Below are 18556 nucleotides of genomic sequence, written 5' to 3' on the forward strand. Positions count from 1 at the left end.
CTAAATTGTTTCATGTTCCTATGTTAATCTCAAACAGAACTAAAAATCTCAGGCCAGCAAAAAACACAAAAAGGAAAAGAGTAGCTGACAACTTATATGAGAAAGGACTTTTACTCTACTATTTAATTAGTAGTAAAAGATTTTTATGTAATTTTCATAAGTAACTCACACTCTAATTATTGTATAGGGCACCATATCATTCAAATGGTCATCAATAATTTAATTCAAAGCAAGAAAACCATAGCCCAGGTTTCTTTTGTACTAATATGCAATTTATTACGTAAGTGTTGCCCACCATGCGTGGTTCATCTATATGATATACAGAAATACACTATCCTATCTCCAACATGGCTTAATACCAGATGCTTCAAGGCACTACTGAACAAAACCTAGAATTTCTGTTCTTTAGGAGGAAAAGAAAACCTAACAGCCATTGCTTTCTAAAAACTGGAAAATTACATTGCAAAATTAACTACTGAAGAGAAATTCCAGAAATATTTTATTTGAAAAATAATATATATGATATTTTTCATCAAATCATTTACCCCATCTGGTGTAACCCAACACAAGTACTTCATTTTGCCCCCCTCCCTCGCATTCAATACCAGACATCTTTCCTGTATGATAACATACTGCTTAGTGAAAGAGCAGTTCAAAGGTAATGCTCCATTTTCCCCCATTTAAAAAAAAAAGCAAACAAACCAACCCCCTTCACCCCCCTTATCCACTGCAGAAGTCACAGCCTGGGGGTGTGAACAGTGGATTCTTGTCATTGGGACTAGTAATATTTTTCAGATGTGAATGATTCTGAGAGGATAGCTTTTTCCTCCCATTCTTTTCTAAACTAAGGAGTTCTAATTACTCCCTCTTCATGTAGAAACCTTTCCATATCAGAAGCTATTAAGGTTTTTTGTGTGTCCTTCAGTCATTTGGGTAGAATAAGAAAATTCCACATGATGTTCAAGGAATGGCATACCACTTGTAGGTATGCAGTGGCACTGTGATATCTGCAATTATGGTTTCCATCCCTTTCTATAGAAGAGATTAACGACCTGCTTGCCTTTTTGAGTGCCACTGTGCACTGAGCAGCTCTTTTCGTTCAGCAGTCTGCTATGGCATCTTCTGCTAGTGATCGTGATTCACGTAGGATACACCATCTCCATGAGGGTTTAAATTGCCCCACTATCACCTTGCCCTTGTCAACACTGACTTTTATCTGTCATGTTGATTAGAATTAACTACCTCTGCACATCTCTCAGATATATAATATAAACACGTAGAGAAAAGATGTGAAGCATTGCTTTACCATCCTATTTGTGTCAAACGTTCACCATTTGTTATTTCTAAAAAAAATTAACCTCTGATACACTTCCTCTTCCTCTCTCCATCAAAATACTTAATCTCATAACTTCAGGGCACTTTGTAAAGATTTTATTAATGTTCAGCTGTGTTTATGAAACGAGACAAAATAATGTTCCAGAGTAAGACAAAAAGATGTCCAGACTGGAAGCATTCCAAATATCAAAACATAAGGACAACTAAATCATGTCTGCTTAGATTTAATTGAGAAACTGCTTGAAGACTACTGATATCTAACATAATTAAAATGCTGAAGTGTGAACCTCTCTGGAAACAAAATGAAACTATTTTGAGTTTGAGCCAAAATAGAATTTGTGAAGGGGAAAATCATAACAAGAAAACTCGAAAAAAATCAGGGAGCGTGAAAGATTTTCCTTAAAACTGGCATCTAGCAAGCAAAAAAATATTATCATTTACACAGATGTTTAATTTCCCAGATGTCCTTTAACCAAGTTGTTTCCTTCGTACAATTGTAATGATAGAGAAGCACCACTTACATATTGCTTTTTGCCTATAACATCAAGATTGTAAGTATTTTATATTTCTACCTCGTTTTTTCAATGGATTTATCTTCTACCAAGTCACGGTGCCCTAAAGGGAACCCAAAAGGTTATTTTTAAAATAAATACTACATTAGGTACTCGTTATATATCTGACTGTGATGGAACATACTTTCTGTTTTGAAGAACTTAATTCTACAACTCCTGTTTTTTAACGAATCTGATCTTATTACCACTAAATATCAGTTCGTTCTTGCATACATACAGCAACACCTCCATCTCCGGAATCGCTCAGGCCTGGGTATTCCCATGTTAATATCTGTGGTGGAAATGTGTTTAAGAGAGGTCATTCCCAAATGAGATTCTGGTTCCCTTGAGGTCAAACAAACACTTGGTATCTTATAGGGTCCCAAAATCAGCTAAACTATCCCCCATCTTGTGCTAGCAGATGAAGGGATGGGGCTTGTCAGGCTGTAGAGCTGGGCCAGTCCCATTTATGTGAAGTAAAGAGAAGACTCAGTGGCTCAGCACTCCTTGAAGTCATGCATTAGTACTTCAAATTGGACATTTTTTGGAAGTTACTTTATCCACAGCATTGCTCCCCAAGACCAGCATAAAGTTTCCCATCAGAGATCGTTTGGTCTGCCCCAGCCTTTTGCAGCCATGGACAGGTTTTCTACACCGTGGAGCTAGGCATGGAAGGAAAGAGTTGAGAGATGCCACAGAGAGTGGTTAATAGCTTACCTTCTTAGCAGTCAGTAAGAAATTAAAAGGGTAGGAGGACTTAAATAGGAAAACATAGAATGGGTAAACCAGAAAAGATTAAGACCAACATAATTTTGGGAGTAGTAGTAAAATAAATAAATAATAATAATAATAATAATTTTAAAAAATGGTTGAAGAGGGAAGGTGCTCTAGGCTCTGACGTGTGCTCCTAAAATCAAGCTTGGCTATAGGCAGTGGTCGTCTCATAACAGCACAGAAACAACAAATCTGGAGTTGTGCCTCTGTGAAATTAAACACTGTCAAACACCTGACATTAAGGATAGGAGCCAGATATCTCTCAACGGCAACCAGTATTTTTCACCCAAGCAATCAAATGAAGAAATTTAGACTCTGCTTTGTTGAACAGTGATGAGATTACAGATAATCTAATAGTAAAAAATGCCTTTGGGTAGAGTGCCGTGTGTCCTCATTTGCATTAATAGAAAGACAGATCAGAACAGATCTGTTAATGCGTTTCTATTACAGAAGTGAAAGTTTTGAAAACCTAAGGGAACCAATTACTTAAGTGAGACAGAAAACCTATGGACTTGATAATTGATGGGGCTTGAAAATTACTGAAAACTGCCCAAGCAAGTCATGTAGAGAAATAGTCCAATTCTAAAGGGACTAATTATGGCTTTGGCAGGACGTAAGAATAACAGTGTTTGCAATGAATGGAGAATATGGCTACTCATTTTCAAACTTACAGCGTGCAGGTGTTATATTAAAAATACAAGCTAACAACTGGAGAGCTGTCTATTTAACTCAAGAAATCTCGAAAGGATTAACTGAGCAGGTTAGAGTAAAAAGGCTACAAAATTATACTAAACTTTCTTTTTAAAGCAAAGATTAATTAATAATAGGACACCGTGAACATGGGTTTATCAAATCATAGTTCTTGACTAACATGGCACATTTATCACAGAATGGTTCGGGTTGGAAGGGACCTTAAAGACCATCCAGTCCCGCCCCCTGCCCTGGGCAGGGACACCTCCCACCAGCCCAGGTTGCTCCAAGCCCCGTCCAACCCGGCCTTGAACCCCTCCAGGGATGGGGCAGCCACAGCTTCTCTGAGCAACCTGGGCCAGGGGCTCACCACCCTCGCACCACTGAATTTCTTCCTCGTATCTCATCTCAATCCCCCCTCTTTCAGTTTAAAACCATTACCCCTTGTCCTATGGCTCCCCTCCCTGATCCAGAGTCCCTCCCCAGCTTTCCTGGAGCCCCTTTAGTGACTGGAAGGGGCTCTAAGGTCTCCCCGGAGCCTTCTCTTCTCCAGGCTGAACAGATAACTTTCAGTTTACTTATCCAAAGCAGGGCTGATGTGGTTTTGTGTGACTCTTACTGGCACACAAAGAGTGGGAGCACACAGCAGCTAAGAGCTGGAACACAACCACCAGTGCCGTGGAAGTTCATATCATCCCCCAGAATATGCCTTACAGATGCAGTAACAGAAATTAAGTGGAAGAGCAGGAGAAGAAAGGTTATGGGTATTGTGATACACATCAGTAATTTTTATAAGTTGGTGGCAGGGTTGGAAACAGGGTCAGAATTTGAAAACTTCTTGTAACTAGTAGCCCCCAGGACCTCTCTACTCCCAAATGACTACGATCCATCAATGTAATGACACAGTGAAAAAGAATTATTACAGTTTTGGAATACATCATGAGAAGGGAGAATCTCTAGCATTTAATCTGAAAACAACTGTTTTAAGTTTAACCACCCATGCTCAAAACTATATTTAAATAGAAAAAATACAGAGAAAGGGAGCTGGTTTGCCTAGCCCACAAGATAAACCTTCAGAGATGATGCTTAATCTTTTCAAATACACTGATTTGGGAAAAAGAGGGAAAATTAAACAAACAAACCAAAACATGTTATTTAAATTAAGAACAAAGACTGTGAGCTAGGTACAAGTAAATACTCAGTGGAAGTTACATTTGTGATCCATAGGAGAAACGCGATTCTGTGACAGGCTTCCATTCGGACTTGCCTCGTGCAACAGACATTTGACTTGCTCATCTGCAACAAGAGGCAAACAAGACTTTGTCACCTAAGAGCTCCCATTTTGATTTTTGCATAAAAAGGACAGATTTTTTTTTTTAAAGTGCCCAAGTTCTTCCAGGAAATCCGAATGCCCAGACCAAGAAATTGCCACCTTTTCTGGATTTCCCAGGCATCTTGGCAGACTGTTCCCATATCACCTACGCTGCACACATGGCATTTGCTCACTCCAAGACACACTAATTCTGTGTTGAGAAGCATTACTCTGCAGACAGAAAATACACACATTAACAGTAAAAACCAAATTATAGCACATAATTGTACCTCAGTCATAGCCATAAGGCTTTCTTACTATCCAAACCTATTACAGTTTGGTATCTTTCCTCTGAATTCTTCTTATCACTTTTCTGCAGCCTTTGCTGGTCCTTTGATCAAAACCACCATGCTTCATTAAGTTTCCTTTTAGCTCTACTGAAGAAGTTGTAGCAATGGACAGTATTATTCTGTTTTGTTCCCAGCTCAGGCTCTTCAAACACTCGTCATCAGCACTTTAAAGCCACCCCTACAAAAAGAAATGTGGCACCCAAAATCTATTATGTTGTGAACACTATTTTATTGTGAACAGTATTTTATTGCTCTTATATACACTTCTGCTGATGGTATTTGATGACAAGCTCATACTCATATAAATTTGAACAATACCATCAGAACCTGAACTTTATGAAGCAAGTATTCAGTTCATGGACTGAAAGATGTTGGAAGCCACACTGAATGCACTGTGCTAGAGCAGAAGGGCTTGTTTCAGGGTGAAAAAGTAAACCAGAAAACCTCACTGAAGGAAAGCAACTCAATATTTTCCACTTAACAGCATCATTGGCAAGGGTGAAGTAACCACTGCAGGGTTACGCCAGTGCTTTTCAGACCGCCTGTCTTCAGTTGAGGTGATCGCAACAAAAGTGGATGAGAAAGTGACTTTCTACTCACGCTGTCAACAGGGCTGCTAATTCAAACATCTGTCTGTCATAGTCAAGTTGGCAGAAGTATCCTGACAGCATTCTTCACAGCTCCTTCATTACCTTCAATTACACAGGCCCCAGTGTTGGCACGACTCTGTGCCACAGCTACAAACTGAAAGCTATCAATTCTTTCCAAACAGCTACAAATTTGCAATATCAGAGTTTTGATAGGCTATGTAATACTGACTGGAAGAGACATTGGTAGAGATGTATTTATTGCTACTGTACTTGTTTTCTAGGCTACATCATCTGAGCCTGAAGCGTAAATAAACCTGCAGCACAACACACACATTCCTCCTCAGAGCAACACTAACACAGCACACTACAGAGAGCTCCTAACAGCAGCTCTTTAGCTGAATGTGGAAGCAAAGCCAAATAAAATATTCTCAACTGATCAACCCAAAACGCTGAAAATAAAATTTCTGCAGCATGGATTATGCTGACAGTATAACTCACTGTGAGGCTCACTGGTTATAACCTACCCCAGGTCATTACTACACGAGTAGTGTGTCTGGGAACACCACATAGCTTAGTACAGCTATTTAAACATCTATCCAGCTAAAAATTTTAAGTCCAACTTCAGTTTTGAAATGCAATTTTTCCAACCATCTATTTTTATATGTAAAGACAATTACTGTTTAATTTAATGACAATACTGCAACTTGAAGGGATTCTCAGTACACACCAGTTGTCAAAAGCACTTCAGGAGTTTAACAAAATACACAGCACAAGATCTTCAGATTTAAGATTTTATTTAGACATAGCCAGCATGGTACGCAATTGCAGCTATCCTTTTTCCATTGAAAGATGCTGTGTAGAAGAGTTCAACTCTGCAAGAAAAAAGAAGAGAATTACAAATTGAAGAACTCCATCACCTTTCAATTAGAAAAGTTATAAAGATATGCTTTAACTAGAATTTTAATGGGCTTTGCTACATCCACCAGGTGTTTTTGTAGCAGAAGCCTTGACTTAAATGAAATCATACAGTTCTAAATGCTCAAGTTCAGTACAAGTGTCCCAATTTTCTTTTTTTCTCTCCTTGGTCTAGGGAGCCAAAAACATCAGACTGGCAAAAGAATTACACAGATGACTTAAATTTGTTTCAATTATGAGACTCCAGTGAGGACTATTTTCTTACAAGAACTACTTGGATCATTCCAGCTCCTCAGAAAGATCTACTGTTTCTCAGATTATAGAATTAACACCACCAGCTACTTCCAAAGCGGAATCAGATTAAGATAAATTGAAATGGCTTTTCAACTGGAAATGGCATGCTTGCACAGTCTGAACTATGTCTGTGGCTTGCTTTGTTTGTAAAGGTTCATCAGCAAGCATCAGTTAAAATCACTTCTGCAGTTACTGACCTTATTTTAAGTACGCTTTATCCTGCAAATGATTAGGAACATTATGTGTAGATGGTGTGATTGTTTTGACATGGTTGAGCTGAAGTTCAAGAAATCTTGTTTTCCACCAAGTTTTAACTGGCACATCAGAAAGCGTTTACAGTATCACAGTTTCTCATACTGTTTTCTTCACATCATACATGCCAGTAATTCCTACATAATACGTGTTATGTTTCCTCAAAGAAGGTAGTCATGATTTTGGTTATAGCTATTATCCAAATCAAATCAGTAGCACTCTTCTGTCAATCAGCTCAGCTGTCGGCTAACAAGAAGGTGCACTCAGAGAGGTGCGGCCTCTGGGGAGTCAAAGTTCACAAGTAAATGGGAGTGCATCAGCCCTGTGAAGCAAACTTACACCTATTCATTATTTGAGTGTACAGGCAACTGCAGACGACAACTCTAAGCACCTGGACTGTGCAAGGCTGAAAACTGTAATAATGGTTTAAGATGAGGTTAGACTCTTCAAAGTTCAGTTTTGACCAGATTCCACTATGCTATGAAATCTAACAAAATCAGTTACCTAGTTAGAGCAATTACAGTCTATCCTCTTCATTTCTTCAGAAGCTGGTGTCTGACGATAAAGAAGGGGGCAACAAATCCACTTCCAAAAAATCCACACATTAATACAAGTAATCGCCATTTGTTGTCCACAGAAAATGGAAGGTTCTAGAAGAAAAAAATATGAATTTTAGGTTTGCAATCAATACAGTAATTACTTCCCTAATGACTTTAAAACGGTGAGAAGCTCGGAGAACTAGCAGTCCTCTGCTGCTAGTCAAACTGACAAAATAAATATTCAGTCTTGAAACAACTTCCCTTCCTCTCAAGGAAAGAAACACAGTAATTATAACATCTTGGATGTGACCTCTGGAGGTCATTTTGTCCACTCCCCTCTCTTCTCCCAATTCAAAGCAAGGCCAGTTTGCTTAAAGCCTCATCCAGTCAAGTATAAATGTCCCCGAAGATGCAGACATCACATCATCTCCAAGGAACCTGTTCCAATGAAGGTAATTAAATCTTTTTAATTACCTTCATTGTGAAGACTTCCTCATATTCATTAGATATATAAAATAAGTTTTTAGATGTAGGGCTTAGGACAGAATATTAAGCACAAGGTACATCAGAAAGCGTTTACAGTATCATTGTTTTCCCTCATACTGTAATACTCATCATCTGTACCACTGAAGCAGAAGGTTGCAGGGAAGGACACTGAAGTCAATCGCACACAGTTCACTGTGCTGTGGCCGTAACACCTCAAAGCCCATCCAACACCAGCTGGAGAATTGGCAACAGGGCAGTCATTACTCTGCCCTTCCCAACGGCACCCAGGTCCTTAGAACCCGAGGGATGATCAAGTGAGGGACTCACCTTGAGCACGCCCGAGGCAGGACGGGGCTGCGCCTCACCCCGGCACCACTCACGAGCCGGGGCCGCCGCGCAGTGCTGCTCCAGAGACGCCCTCACGGCCCCTCTCCACCAGCCTCCCCAATTCCCCGGCCCCTCACCCAGGGGCTGTGCCGGGGCGAGGCCTAGGTGGGCGCCGTCGGCGCAGTGTCCTTCAGGGACGCTTTTCTCCCCCTCCCCCTCGGCGAACCGTCGCCCTCCCTCCCCCTCCACCCCTACGCCATCCCCTCGCCGAGCCCGGCCGCAGGCCCCTTCCAGCGACCTTCAGGCCGCGCCGCCGCGGGCCGCTGGGGGAGGCCTCCTCACCACTTTACCTTTCCAGGGCCCTCCTCATAGTGGCTCCTACGGAGGGCAGAGGTGGTAAACCTGCGGACACCGGCAGCCAGCATGGTACCGAGCGAGCAGCTCAGCGACCCTCACCCCTGCACGACCTTCCCGCAGCACGGCCGGCGCCCTCTGGGAAAGCGGAAGGGGAGGGAAAATGGCTGCTGTCCCGTAGGCATGATGGGAGTTGTAGTTTCGCGTCTCTCCCACGTGGTCACGTGGTGCGAAGCAGCAGCTTGCGGTTGGACGAACCCTGCGCCTCAGAGGTGGGAGCGTCAAGCCGAGCTCCGCCCCTCCGGCCGCCATTTTCTCGGCGGCTCCGAGCTTCCCGCCAGAGCGTCAGGTGCGGCGGGGGAAATGGCAACGCGCTTTGTAGAGGCGGTGGAAAGGTTCAGCTGTGACAAGAGGAAACGAAAGCAATCGCGATAGGTGGAGTGAAAAGCACTTCTGTGTCACCTCAGGCTAATCTTGCTAATAGCACAGGTCAGCTTGTCAAGTAAGAAATCCTGAATCTTGGGGGTCCTGGTAGGTGAAAAGCTGGACATGAGCCAACAATGTGCACTTGCAGCCCAGAAGGCCAATCACATCCTGGGCTATATCAAAAGAACTGTGGCCGGCAGATTGAGAGAGGTGATTCTCCCCCGCTACTCTGCTCTTATGAGACCCCACCTGGAGTACTGTATCCAGCTCTGGAGGCCTCAGCACAAGAGGGACATGGACCTGTTGGAGGGGGTCCAGAGGAGGGCCACGAAGATGATCTGAGGGCTTAAGCACCTATGCTGTGAAGACAGGCTGAGAGAGTTGGGGTTATTCAGCCTGGAGAAGAGAAGGCTCCAGGGAGACCTTGTAGCGGCCTTCCAGTACCTGAAGGGAGCCTATAAGAAAGCTGGGGAGGGGCTGTTGGTAAGGGCGTGTATCGGTAGGATGAGGGGCAATGGTTTTAAACGAGAGCAGGGCAAGTTTAGATTAGACATTAGGAAGAAGTTCTTTACACTGAAGGTGGTGAGACACTGCGACAGGTTGCCCAGGGAGGTGGTGGAGGCCCCATCCCTGGAGACATTCAAGACCAGGCTTGGTGAGGCTCTGAGCAACCTGATCTAGTTGAAGATGTCCCTGTTTCCTGCAGGGGGGTTGGACTGGATGATCTTTAAAGGTCCCTTCCAACCCAATACATTCTATGATTCTGTGATTCTTTGTAGGGTGGCAAAGCAGTGGAGGTGGGAGTCAACAATCAGCACTTAATCTCAATGGTGCTACAGAAATAGAGGTCACTGAGCGGTGATTTAGCTGATTGACGTAGTTTTGAAAACTTAAAGAGTCCAATGAATATGAACAAAACAAAGGGTGAAGGTTTATGTGATTTTGACAGCTTTAATGAATGATTCTGGCCTAGTTTTGTTACAAAGTTACACTTCAAAGAAACTTTCACAATGTGTCAGAAAAAAAGGACCCACACCATGCGTCGTGTTTGAAAAAGGAATAATAAAAAAAACTCCACAAAGTTATTTCTAAAATGATAGTCTCTATCTGTTTTCTTACATGCAGTATTTTAAAGACAAACTCTGGATTATTTTTGTATTTTCCAGTAAAAATTTGATGCTGCCATCTCTGTGTTGCATGGAAACAATTTTTTTTGTAGCCTTTCTGCATAGTTACATAGTTTCTAAGGGAGGAAGAAAAACAGGATTTTTATGCTCGCCAGCATAACACATTAATAAAGTGAGGTTGAAAGGAGTGTGAGTTCGAGAAATGACACATAATTACATTAGTTTTTATTTAGAAAATCTATTTTGGAAAATAACGTCATTAGGAACAGTAAGGAATTATTATTACAGATTGGTTTGAGAGGCAAAGTCTGTTCAAGCAGAGGACACAGTAAAGCAACATGAAACAGCAAAGTTTTTTGAATATTTAAAGTGTGTCAAATGGAAGTATTCTCATAAAGTGGAATTAAGTACAAAGATTCATTGAATATTCAGGAATGATTTCTTTTTTTAAATTACAAATCAATATAAATGAATTTGCACTAGGTGTACTTGCAAACACTTCAAAAACAGTTATGTGAGTATACAGTAGATTTGGACTGGGTTGCTTTCCTACACCTGAGTTTTAATGTGAGTAAATGAAACTGCCAGGAAAACGTAGTAATAACTTTTTATACTTCTGAGTACAGGACTTCCTGCACCTGGAGGGCAATCTGACTTAGTTCAGATGCAGTTTTCTGTGTGAGTCTCTGAATTTCTTGTGATAATGTAACTTCTGAATTGTTCTAGATTCAGAATATAATTTATCTCTATAATTCTAATGGAATGCTTTGTAAGAATTGGAATTTTTTTGCCCCAAAATGTTTTTCTCTGGTGTTTTGTTGACTGTACAGGAGTCCTGTGGAAAGCCATTTGGAAACTGGAATTTTAAGTCAAGTAATCCTCATCCACATGTGTATTGTTGTCTTCATCAGCACTTCAAGACATTTGTAATGCTGGCCTTCTCATTATGGAAGCAAAATCAACACAGGCACCCCTTTATGTTTATTCAAATATCTCCTTATTCTAGCATTGTTATAATGTCTGCTAAAAAGTGCTGTACAGATTACAGTCTCAGAAACCTGTAGTTCCACTGGGAAACTATTGGAATAAATGGGTATTGTATTTATCACAGAAGGAATTTTTAAGTGTGAGCTCAGCCTAATCATTAGTAATTCAGCAATTCATCATAGATTTCTCTTAGAGGTTGCACACGAGTGTCATTTAGTCCTGGTTATTTCTTAGTGCTTATTCTGCCCATAGATACACCATAGCCTGTTCATATAGATCCTATTCTGCCTCCCTCGCAAAAAAAGACTGTGACATGCACCCTAACCAGGTTTCTTCCACAACAAATACCAGTGCAAAGAATGCATTTAAGCAGTTCTGCAAACAGCCTTGTCGTTCCTGAGTGCTTCTTTATTCCTTAACCATTAATAGGTAATATAGAACTCAAAGACACTTTTTGGCTCTGTTTGTAGATTTAGTTGTGATTCCTTCAGCTAGTTGGTTTTTGGACTTCTTTTCCGCCGTCTAGTTTTATTTTTAATTGTCATGGGGGATGCTTTCCTGTTTCTGCTAACTTCCCTTGCTGTTTAGGCAGCCAGACCTCTTTTTTTTTCCCCTTTCTCAAACCTTTCCTAATAGGAATTAATAACTCAATGGTGCTCTGTTTCCTGTATGGTAGTCTGCTATATTATCTTTTTAACAAGTGTTCTCATTTTAATGTAGCTCTTCTCTTCCTGTAGTGGATTTTATGGTGTTTGTTCCTGCTGAAGTGATGCTGGATATAAGTATAACTTCAGTGGTGAGATTTTGTACCAGGTGAAGATCTTTCATGTTATTCAGGAACAAGTAAAGCGTTACTTTTTCTTCTTGTGGTCTCCTAGCGAGCTGACAGAAATAGAGATCTGGAGGTAGATAAGATAGAGAGTGGTAGATCTTCAGGAGAAGGAGGCACCTGTTTTATACTTGGTGAGGACATTTGTGAACACTCACATCTATTCTTCAAAGTTTAAACTGGGAAGTGAAGTATGCCAGTCCAGGCATTTGAGAAAACCATGCAGCAATAGTTTAGAGAAACAGGCTCAGTTGCCATCCGGTGCATTTTTGGTGAAGAAATGAAAGATAATATTTTCCAAATTATTAGAAATATGATGTACAGTAACTGTAATGAGGATAATCAAGTAGCAGGGCAGATTATTATAGGAGACAGTAAATGCTCCAGTGGGTGCCTTTGTGAAAAGACTGTCTAACTCACACACAAATTGTAGGGCTTACAAAAGCAATTACTGGGTGAAATTCCCTGGCCTGTGTTATGCGGAGGGTCAGAACAGGTGTTTGTAATGGTATCTTCTGGCTTTCTTCTTTCTTTCTTTGATTCTTCCTTTTTTTTTTTCCCTCCTTTAAAAAACTTCTTAGATTCGCTATATTTCTTAATCTTCAATAATATGTTACATTTTGCTACTTGTGAGTATAACTTGGTGATGAAATTTTTCAGGTACTGCTTTCTTATTGCTACTCACTTTTTCCCCACAAAGAACATTCCTCATCTTGAACTGTAAGGCAAAAATATAAATAAGAAAAAAGCCAGGTTAAAATCTGCCTTTTGTGATCTGGATGAAAGGAAGAAGCATAGAAAGTTTAGTGGACTAAATTTTAGCAAAATATCCAGGGCCATAGAAGGCTATGCTTTTCCAAGCTGATCGTGCCAGTCACTGAGATAATGATAGAGCCAAGATACAAGTCATACTGACTTATTCAATCCTGTTTTATGAGTGAAGGAAACAGCTGTTTTTAAATACTGAAACTACATGTGGTTAAGTTCAGATGTATGTACTTCCTAAAAACTTTTTAATAGCATAAACTCCCTAAATTTTTTAACAGTGTCATGGACAGAGGTCTTGGGACAGAAAGCAACTATCATATATAACATGAAAATATTGGGGTTTTTTTGTGGAAATTCTCCTGTGTATTTGTTGGCAAGATAAATTATTTTGTAGAGCAGTTAAAATTAGGAGTTAGCGTCCCTCTGGTCATAAGGGCAGATATTAACCACAAGATTAAACAGTTGTTAAATGCTCATTAATGAAGGGGAAAGGGTGAATAGAAGCTGTAAGAGGCATTATATAATGGACAATAGTTACGTATTTTTTAGGAAAACTATGGGTTAACAGAAATATCTCTAATAGAAATAATTTGTCAGTGTCTTACTCTAATTTCGTGGTTGTAGAAGTATGTCTTTCATAACAGTAATTTACCTTGCCTCATATATGACAGGTCTTTTTTTTCAGCAAAGTGAGTGTTTAAAATGTAAAAATGTGTTCTAAATATAAAATAAATAGACAACAGTATTAAAAATAACATTGAGATCATCAGCTGAAAAAAGAAGTCTTAGTATATGAAACATCTGTATTTAACACAATGAAAGGCTGAAAACCTTGAAATGAAAGTCTACAGAAAATGTTAGTTTAAAAGAATTCTTACTTTAAGAAGATACTGCTTTGTTTGCTTCCGAAGAGCCCACATAAGTTTCTGGAAAGTGAAATAGAGCAGTAAGAGGAATTGACCTGTGGCAACAGTTATAGTGCTGTTGTAGACATCAGTAGTATAAGGTTGCTTGTCGGAGAAGGTTGTTAAGAGAAGTAGTATCTTTTATGATATTATTATGGATATAGTTGTTAAAACCAGCCAAGCTTCCAAATGCACAAACCTTTCTTAAAGTGTAAAACTGATGGAGTTACTTTCAAAGGTAAATACAGGCTGAAAATAATTTTTGTAAGGCATAGTTCAAAGTTCTTCCCTCCTCCTCCATCCCTCCCCCCAAGTGTTTTTTTGAGTGGATCAGTTCACAGATCCAGTTAGCTATGTAGTTGCACAAAAACTTATGCTGGCCGACAGTAAAGTGTGGACCAGTTGTAGCGGTAAAAAAATGGAAACGGAGGCTTAGAAATTAAGTGCTTTTCTTGGCAGCAATACCAGTTTATGTTGGCAAAAAGAGCTTACCCAGCTACAGCTTTAGTGCTGAATACATATATATTATTTGAGATTAAGGCATGAAAAAATTATTACGTGAGACAAATCAAATTCTTTCACAAGTCCCTTCTAGACTTCTAATGTCTCCTGTAGTCATGAATTTTAGTTCCCAAGATCATCCTTCATGGTATTCAAGATAAGATGTTACTGTGGTAGGTGTGTCGTGTAGGGAGTGATGCACTTCGCTTTTGAGAGATAAGCAGCAATATATTTATTGATATAAAACAATGCTTTAACAAAGTTTGACAGTAAAGGCAACAGTGTTTTAACAAAATTTGGTGGCAAGGCACACTTGGTTATTTACTGCATAGAGGACAGGGTCAGACAGAATTGTCAGGGAGACCTTCTCGTTGAGTCGGCGTTCAGAGAGGACCCCCTGGCTTTCTAAACTCCTTCTCAGAGAGGAGTCTGGGTGCATCTGGATGCAATCCTAGTCCCAGGCTCGGTTTACGTCTAAAGGGTTATATGTGCACAGTCAATCTAAGATATAATCTTAATGAAGCTTCAAAGTTTAGCATGCTGTTAGTCACTTACTCAGGATCTGTTGTGGCAAGGGATCTGTGAACCTTGAGAAGTAACCTTGAGAGACGTCGCTATTCAAGGGGCGATCCTGGCATGCAGGTTGCTGCCGTGCAGGAGAGCTCCAATGGCTCTTTGGCTATGCACTATGTAAGATGTGTCTTGTAGTCATATTTGCATACCAACTGTAGATGTTATTTGTTCCCAGTTTGGCATGATTCGGACGTTGACCAGCACTGTGGTTAGGTGACCACATGGCCATAAATTAGCCCTTGGCTGTTGTGTTGTTACTTGTCTCCCCTGAATCCACTTTGACCAGATGCATCCATCATGACCTCCACTGGTGGTTATTGCTCCAGCAGAGTTACGGGAAAAAGTCAGGTCAGGTGTGGTGGAGCACACCATCACAAGGTGTTACAATATTTTGCAATTTTGTAAGCAGATTTCAATTTATCATGATTTGTTATAAACAAGAGGGTAAAATAAGTGGAGATTTCTTTTTGTACTGTAATATCTTTATGTCTAAAGGTTTTCCTGACACTCCACTGTAAGCTTTCTTTTTTGTCTTTGTCTTTTTTGTCTTTGTCAACCACTACTTCAGAAATGCAACTTACCTTTTCTTTAAAACTGTATAATTAGTATTATTAACATCCTACAGTTAACACATTAACATATTAGCATATTAACAATTAACATATGCAGTGAAACTTACAGTTAAACTTACTGTTCTCAACCTGAATTGAAATACTATGATTTTTGCGGCTGTTTAAAACCTGAAAGAGGGTCTGTGTGTCCAAACTGGGCCTGTTAGCTCCAGTTGTATCATTTGGTTTACTAGTAGGATTATAGGGACAAGTAGCACAACACCTATGTAATTCATATGTTTAAATCATCCTGGCTACAAAAGTGCTACAGGAATTTCTTTGTGGCATTCCTGCTTATTAGTTAGGGTAGTCACTTGTAAGTACTCTAGTGTCAATTTGTTGTGAAAAACACAGGTAATATGAAAAGTTGGGCATATATTTATAGATTGAATGTTACTCATGAAAGCAGGTTAAGCATAGGTGTAGCTGGATGTGTATAGTGACAAAATTACAATTTTGGAAATGTACCTAGATAAATTTATTTTCACTGTATGAGGAATATTTCAAACATTCCTCTGTCATACAAATGATTCCTTATGGATGTGAAGTCTCATTTGTATGTACAAAACCAGATTTCACAAGATGAAATGAGTGTCTGAAAATAATATTTTACCCTGCCAGAATTTTTTTTGTTAATCTTAAGCACTTTGCAGCACTAATTAAATCTCACAAAAGTCCATATAAAATAGGTAATGGAAGGTTTATTATATGGAACCTATTTTAGAGGCTTCATAAGAATACAACACTTGCGTAGTGAGTAAGAGCTACTTTGCATTATTTATTTTGTCTTGATGTCTTTCTCTAAAATGGAGTATGTAAAGCTCCTTATTTATTATCATAGACACCAAGACACATTTGGTTTATAATTACAGTGAACAGTATTATAATTACTTGCATTTTGAGCTATCTCATTGTAACAGTCATTGCTTGGTTGCTGAAACTTGTGTTTGAAGGAGTTTTTTGTGTATAGGAATATCGAGGAGCCGTGGAGTCACCCTATTTACCCTAAACTTATTTGCAGGTGCAATACTCAATTTACATATGTAATAAAAGCCAAAAATGCCTTTAATTTTTCTGCTCTATTTGTACTTATTTTTTATATAGTTTAACAAAGGATTTTTGCATAAAATTCCTTTTTTTATTTTTTATTAGAGGGGTTTGAAGTCTTATTGCTTTCCCCAGCATCAGGGCAGTGTGTGGTTGAAAATATGCAAGGGGGCAAAAAAAGACCGCTCAAAATACAGTCTTTCTAATATACCTGTGTCGCATATGATTTGCATACTGGCCAGATAATTTTCTGCCAGTCTCCTCCTTTACAATTCTTTATACACAGGTATGTTTAATATATTTGTATTTCTGAAATATTTTTTAAAATTAATTTAGATAAATTGAGCATTATGATCAGCTTTTTCACTATAGAAGGAAGTCCTTTGGTTAAATGTATTGCGCAAATGGGAGGTTAGTCCTCTTTCAGTTTTTTCACACTTGTAAATTTTTCCATTGATATTTAGTTTCGAGCTGTGTAAGTCCAGAGCAATACACATTGACTGTCTCCCTGGCTGAACATGTATCTTTGTTTAAAAAAAAATAAAATTTGAGAATGTGTTTTTTGTCCCTTAGTCTTGGAGAGAAATGCTATGGTGTAGTACTCGTTTTAAAGATCAGTGTTATCAACAGATAACAGTTGCTTCCAAAATGATGATAGATATTGTGAACATTTGCTAGGGAAATATATTTTTTACAGTAGCTAACTGAAAAACCTGTTAGAGTCCATAAATGCTATTGAGTTTTGAAGGATTTGTTTAACCTATCTTGGATTTTTTTTTTTGTATGAATAGGTAAAAGACAAAATTAAACTCAAACTACCAAATCAAGAGGTTGATGTATAATGAATTGGAAAGGGCTTGTTTGTGTACGCAAGCTGTCCTACTTTGTACGTGGCAAGTGGTATCACATCCATAGCATGAATGCAACTATTATTGACAGGAAGAGGTGCCTTACATCAATACTGGCATTCCTGTAGAACATATTGAATTATGTCAACAGTCTGTTTCAATTCCCTTCTTGTATACTTGTGTGCAGGTTACAGCTTGTTCTAGTATATGTATTTTAATTTAAAAAAAACCCACATGCTTTTAGGTAAAGTAGTGATACTCATTTAGATACTATATCTAAGAAAAGCATTGGCAAATCTCTGTAACTGATCAGAAAGAAAAATAGATTAAACTCCAAATGTTTGGAGATCTTAGCTTAAAAGTTGCTACTTGTACTTGGTGCCAAGTATTGTACCAGGACGAAGCTGCTCTCAAAGCTAACCTCCAAAATTCTACTCAGCTTCTTGGGCTTTTCACGTTACACAGGGTATTTTTTTTTGTCTTGGCTTGCAATCTAAGTGAGGCCAATGTTATTGTGCCTGATATGCATGCTTGTATGCTTCCTTTGATAAGATTTGAACCCTCTGGCCACTTTTAAGTACATTTGACAAAGGATACTAAGTTACTAAGTTTCTATAATTTCCATGAAAAGAGGTGACCATGCATAGGAAAGAAAAATTCAGGAGCATTTGCCGGAGGGTGATAGGTGGTTGGGTTTGTGTTTTTTTTTTTCTTTCCAGTCATGGTAGCCATGTGATCTAGGTGTTAATCTGGGGAGTTTGTTTGGCAAATGAACATTATCCTTTCAGGGGTGTGTTGAGGGAAATGCAATTGGACTTGACAGGATGACGCCTTTGAGCCTGACAAGGGGGATGGGTCTTGCCTGAGGCACAAGGGGGTACAAATGCAGTAGCTGAAGGAAGTGGAGTTGTTTGCAGTAGGAGTGTGTGTTGACAGAAATAGGAGGAGTATCATGTTAGTGTGGGCCATTTATTCTGGTGTCTTTGGGTTTTTGGATTTTATTTTGTTTCTTTTTCCTCTTCTTTGCTTTTTCTTTTTCTATTTTTTAATTGGCCTAATAAAGATAAAGTAGGAAAAAAGGAGAGGCTAAACTGTAGTAAGCCTTGAAAATGTATGTGGTTTTCTTGTTACTCAAAATCTTGCTGGCTGCTGAGTTTATTCCACA

The 18556-nt window shown here is 39.3% G+C and overlaps 1 protein-coding gene and 2 non-coding genes across 3 annotated transcripts; all 3 read right to left on the reverse strand.

Annotated features, from left to right (window-relative positions):
- Positions 1-6379: 6379 nt before the first annotated feature.
- LOC128902923 (cytochrome c oxidase subunit 7C, mitochondrial) lies at positions 6380-8944 on the reverse strand. The gene is made up of 3 exons (XM_054186669.1): positions 8766-8944; positions 7568-7713; positions 6380-6474 (listed from the first exon to the last, which is right to left on the reverse strand). Exons 1-2 carry the CDS (start codon positions 8838-8840, stop codon positions 7597-7599), a joined length of 192 nt encoding a protein of 63 aa, XP_054042644.1. The 5' UTR covers positions 8841-8944; the 3' UTR covers positions 6380-6474; positions 7568-7596.
- Positions 7130-7191, reverse strand: LOC128903137 (small nucleolar RNA Z39). Its single transcript, XR_008464028.1, has one exon. It is a non-coding gene; the product is annotated as a small nucleolar RNA Z39 (small nucleolar RNA).
- On the reverse strand, positions 8164-8226 carry LOC128903138 (small nucleolar RNA Z39). Its single transcript, XR_008464029.1, has one exon. It is a non-coding gene; the product is annotated as a small nucleolar RNA Z39 (small nucleolar RNA).
- Positions 8945-18556: the final 9612 nt, after the last annotated feature.

This window comes from Rissa tridactyla, chromosome Z (assembly GCF_028500815.1).
Source record: "Rissa tridactyla isolate bRisTri1 chromosome Z, bRisTri1.patW.cur.20221130, whole genome shotgun sequence".
NCBI lineage: Eukaryota > Metazoa > Chordata > Aves > Charadriiformes > Laridae > Rissa > Rissa tridactyla.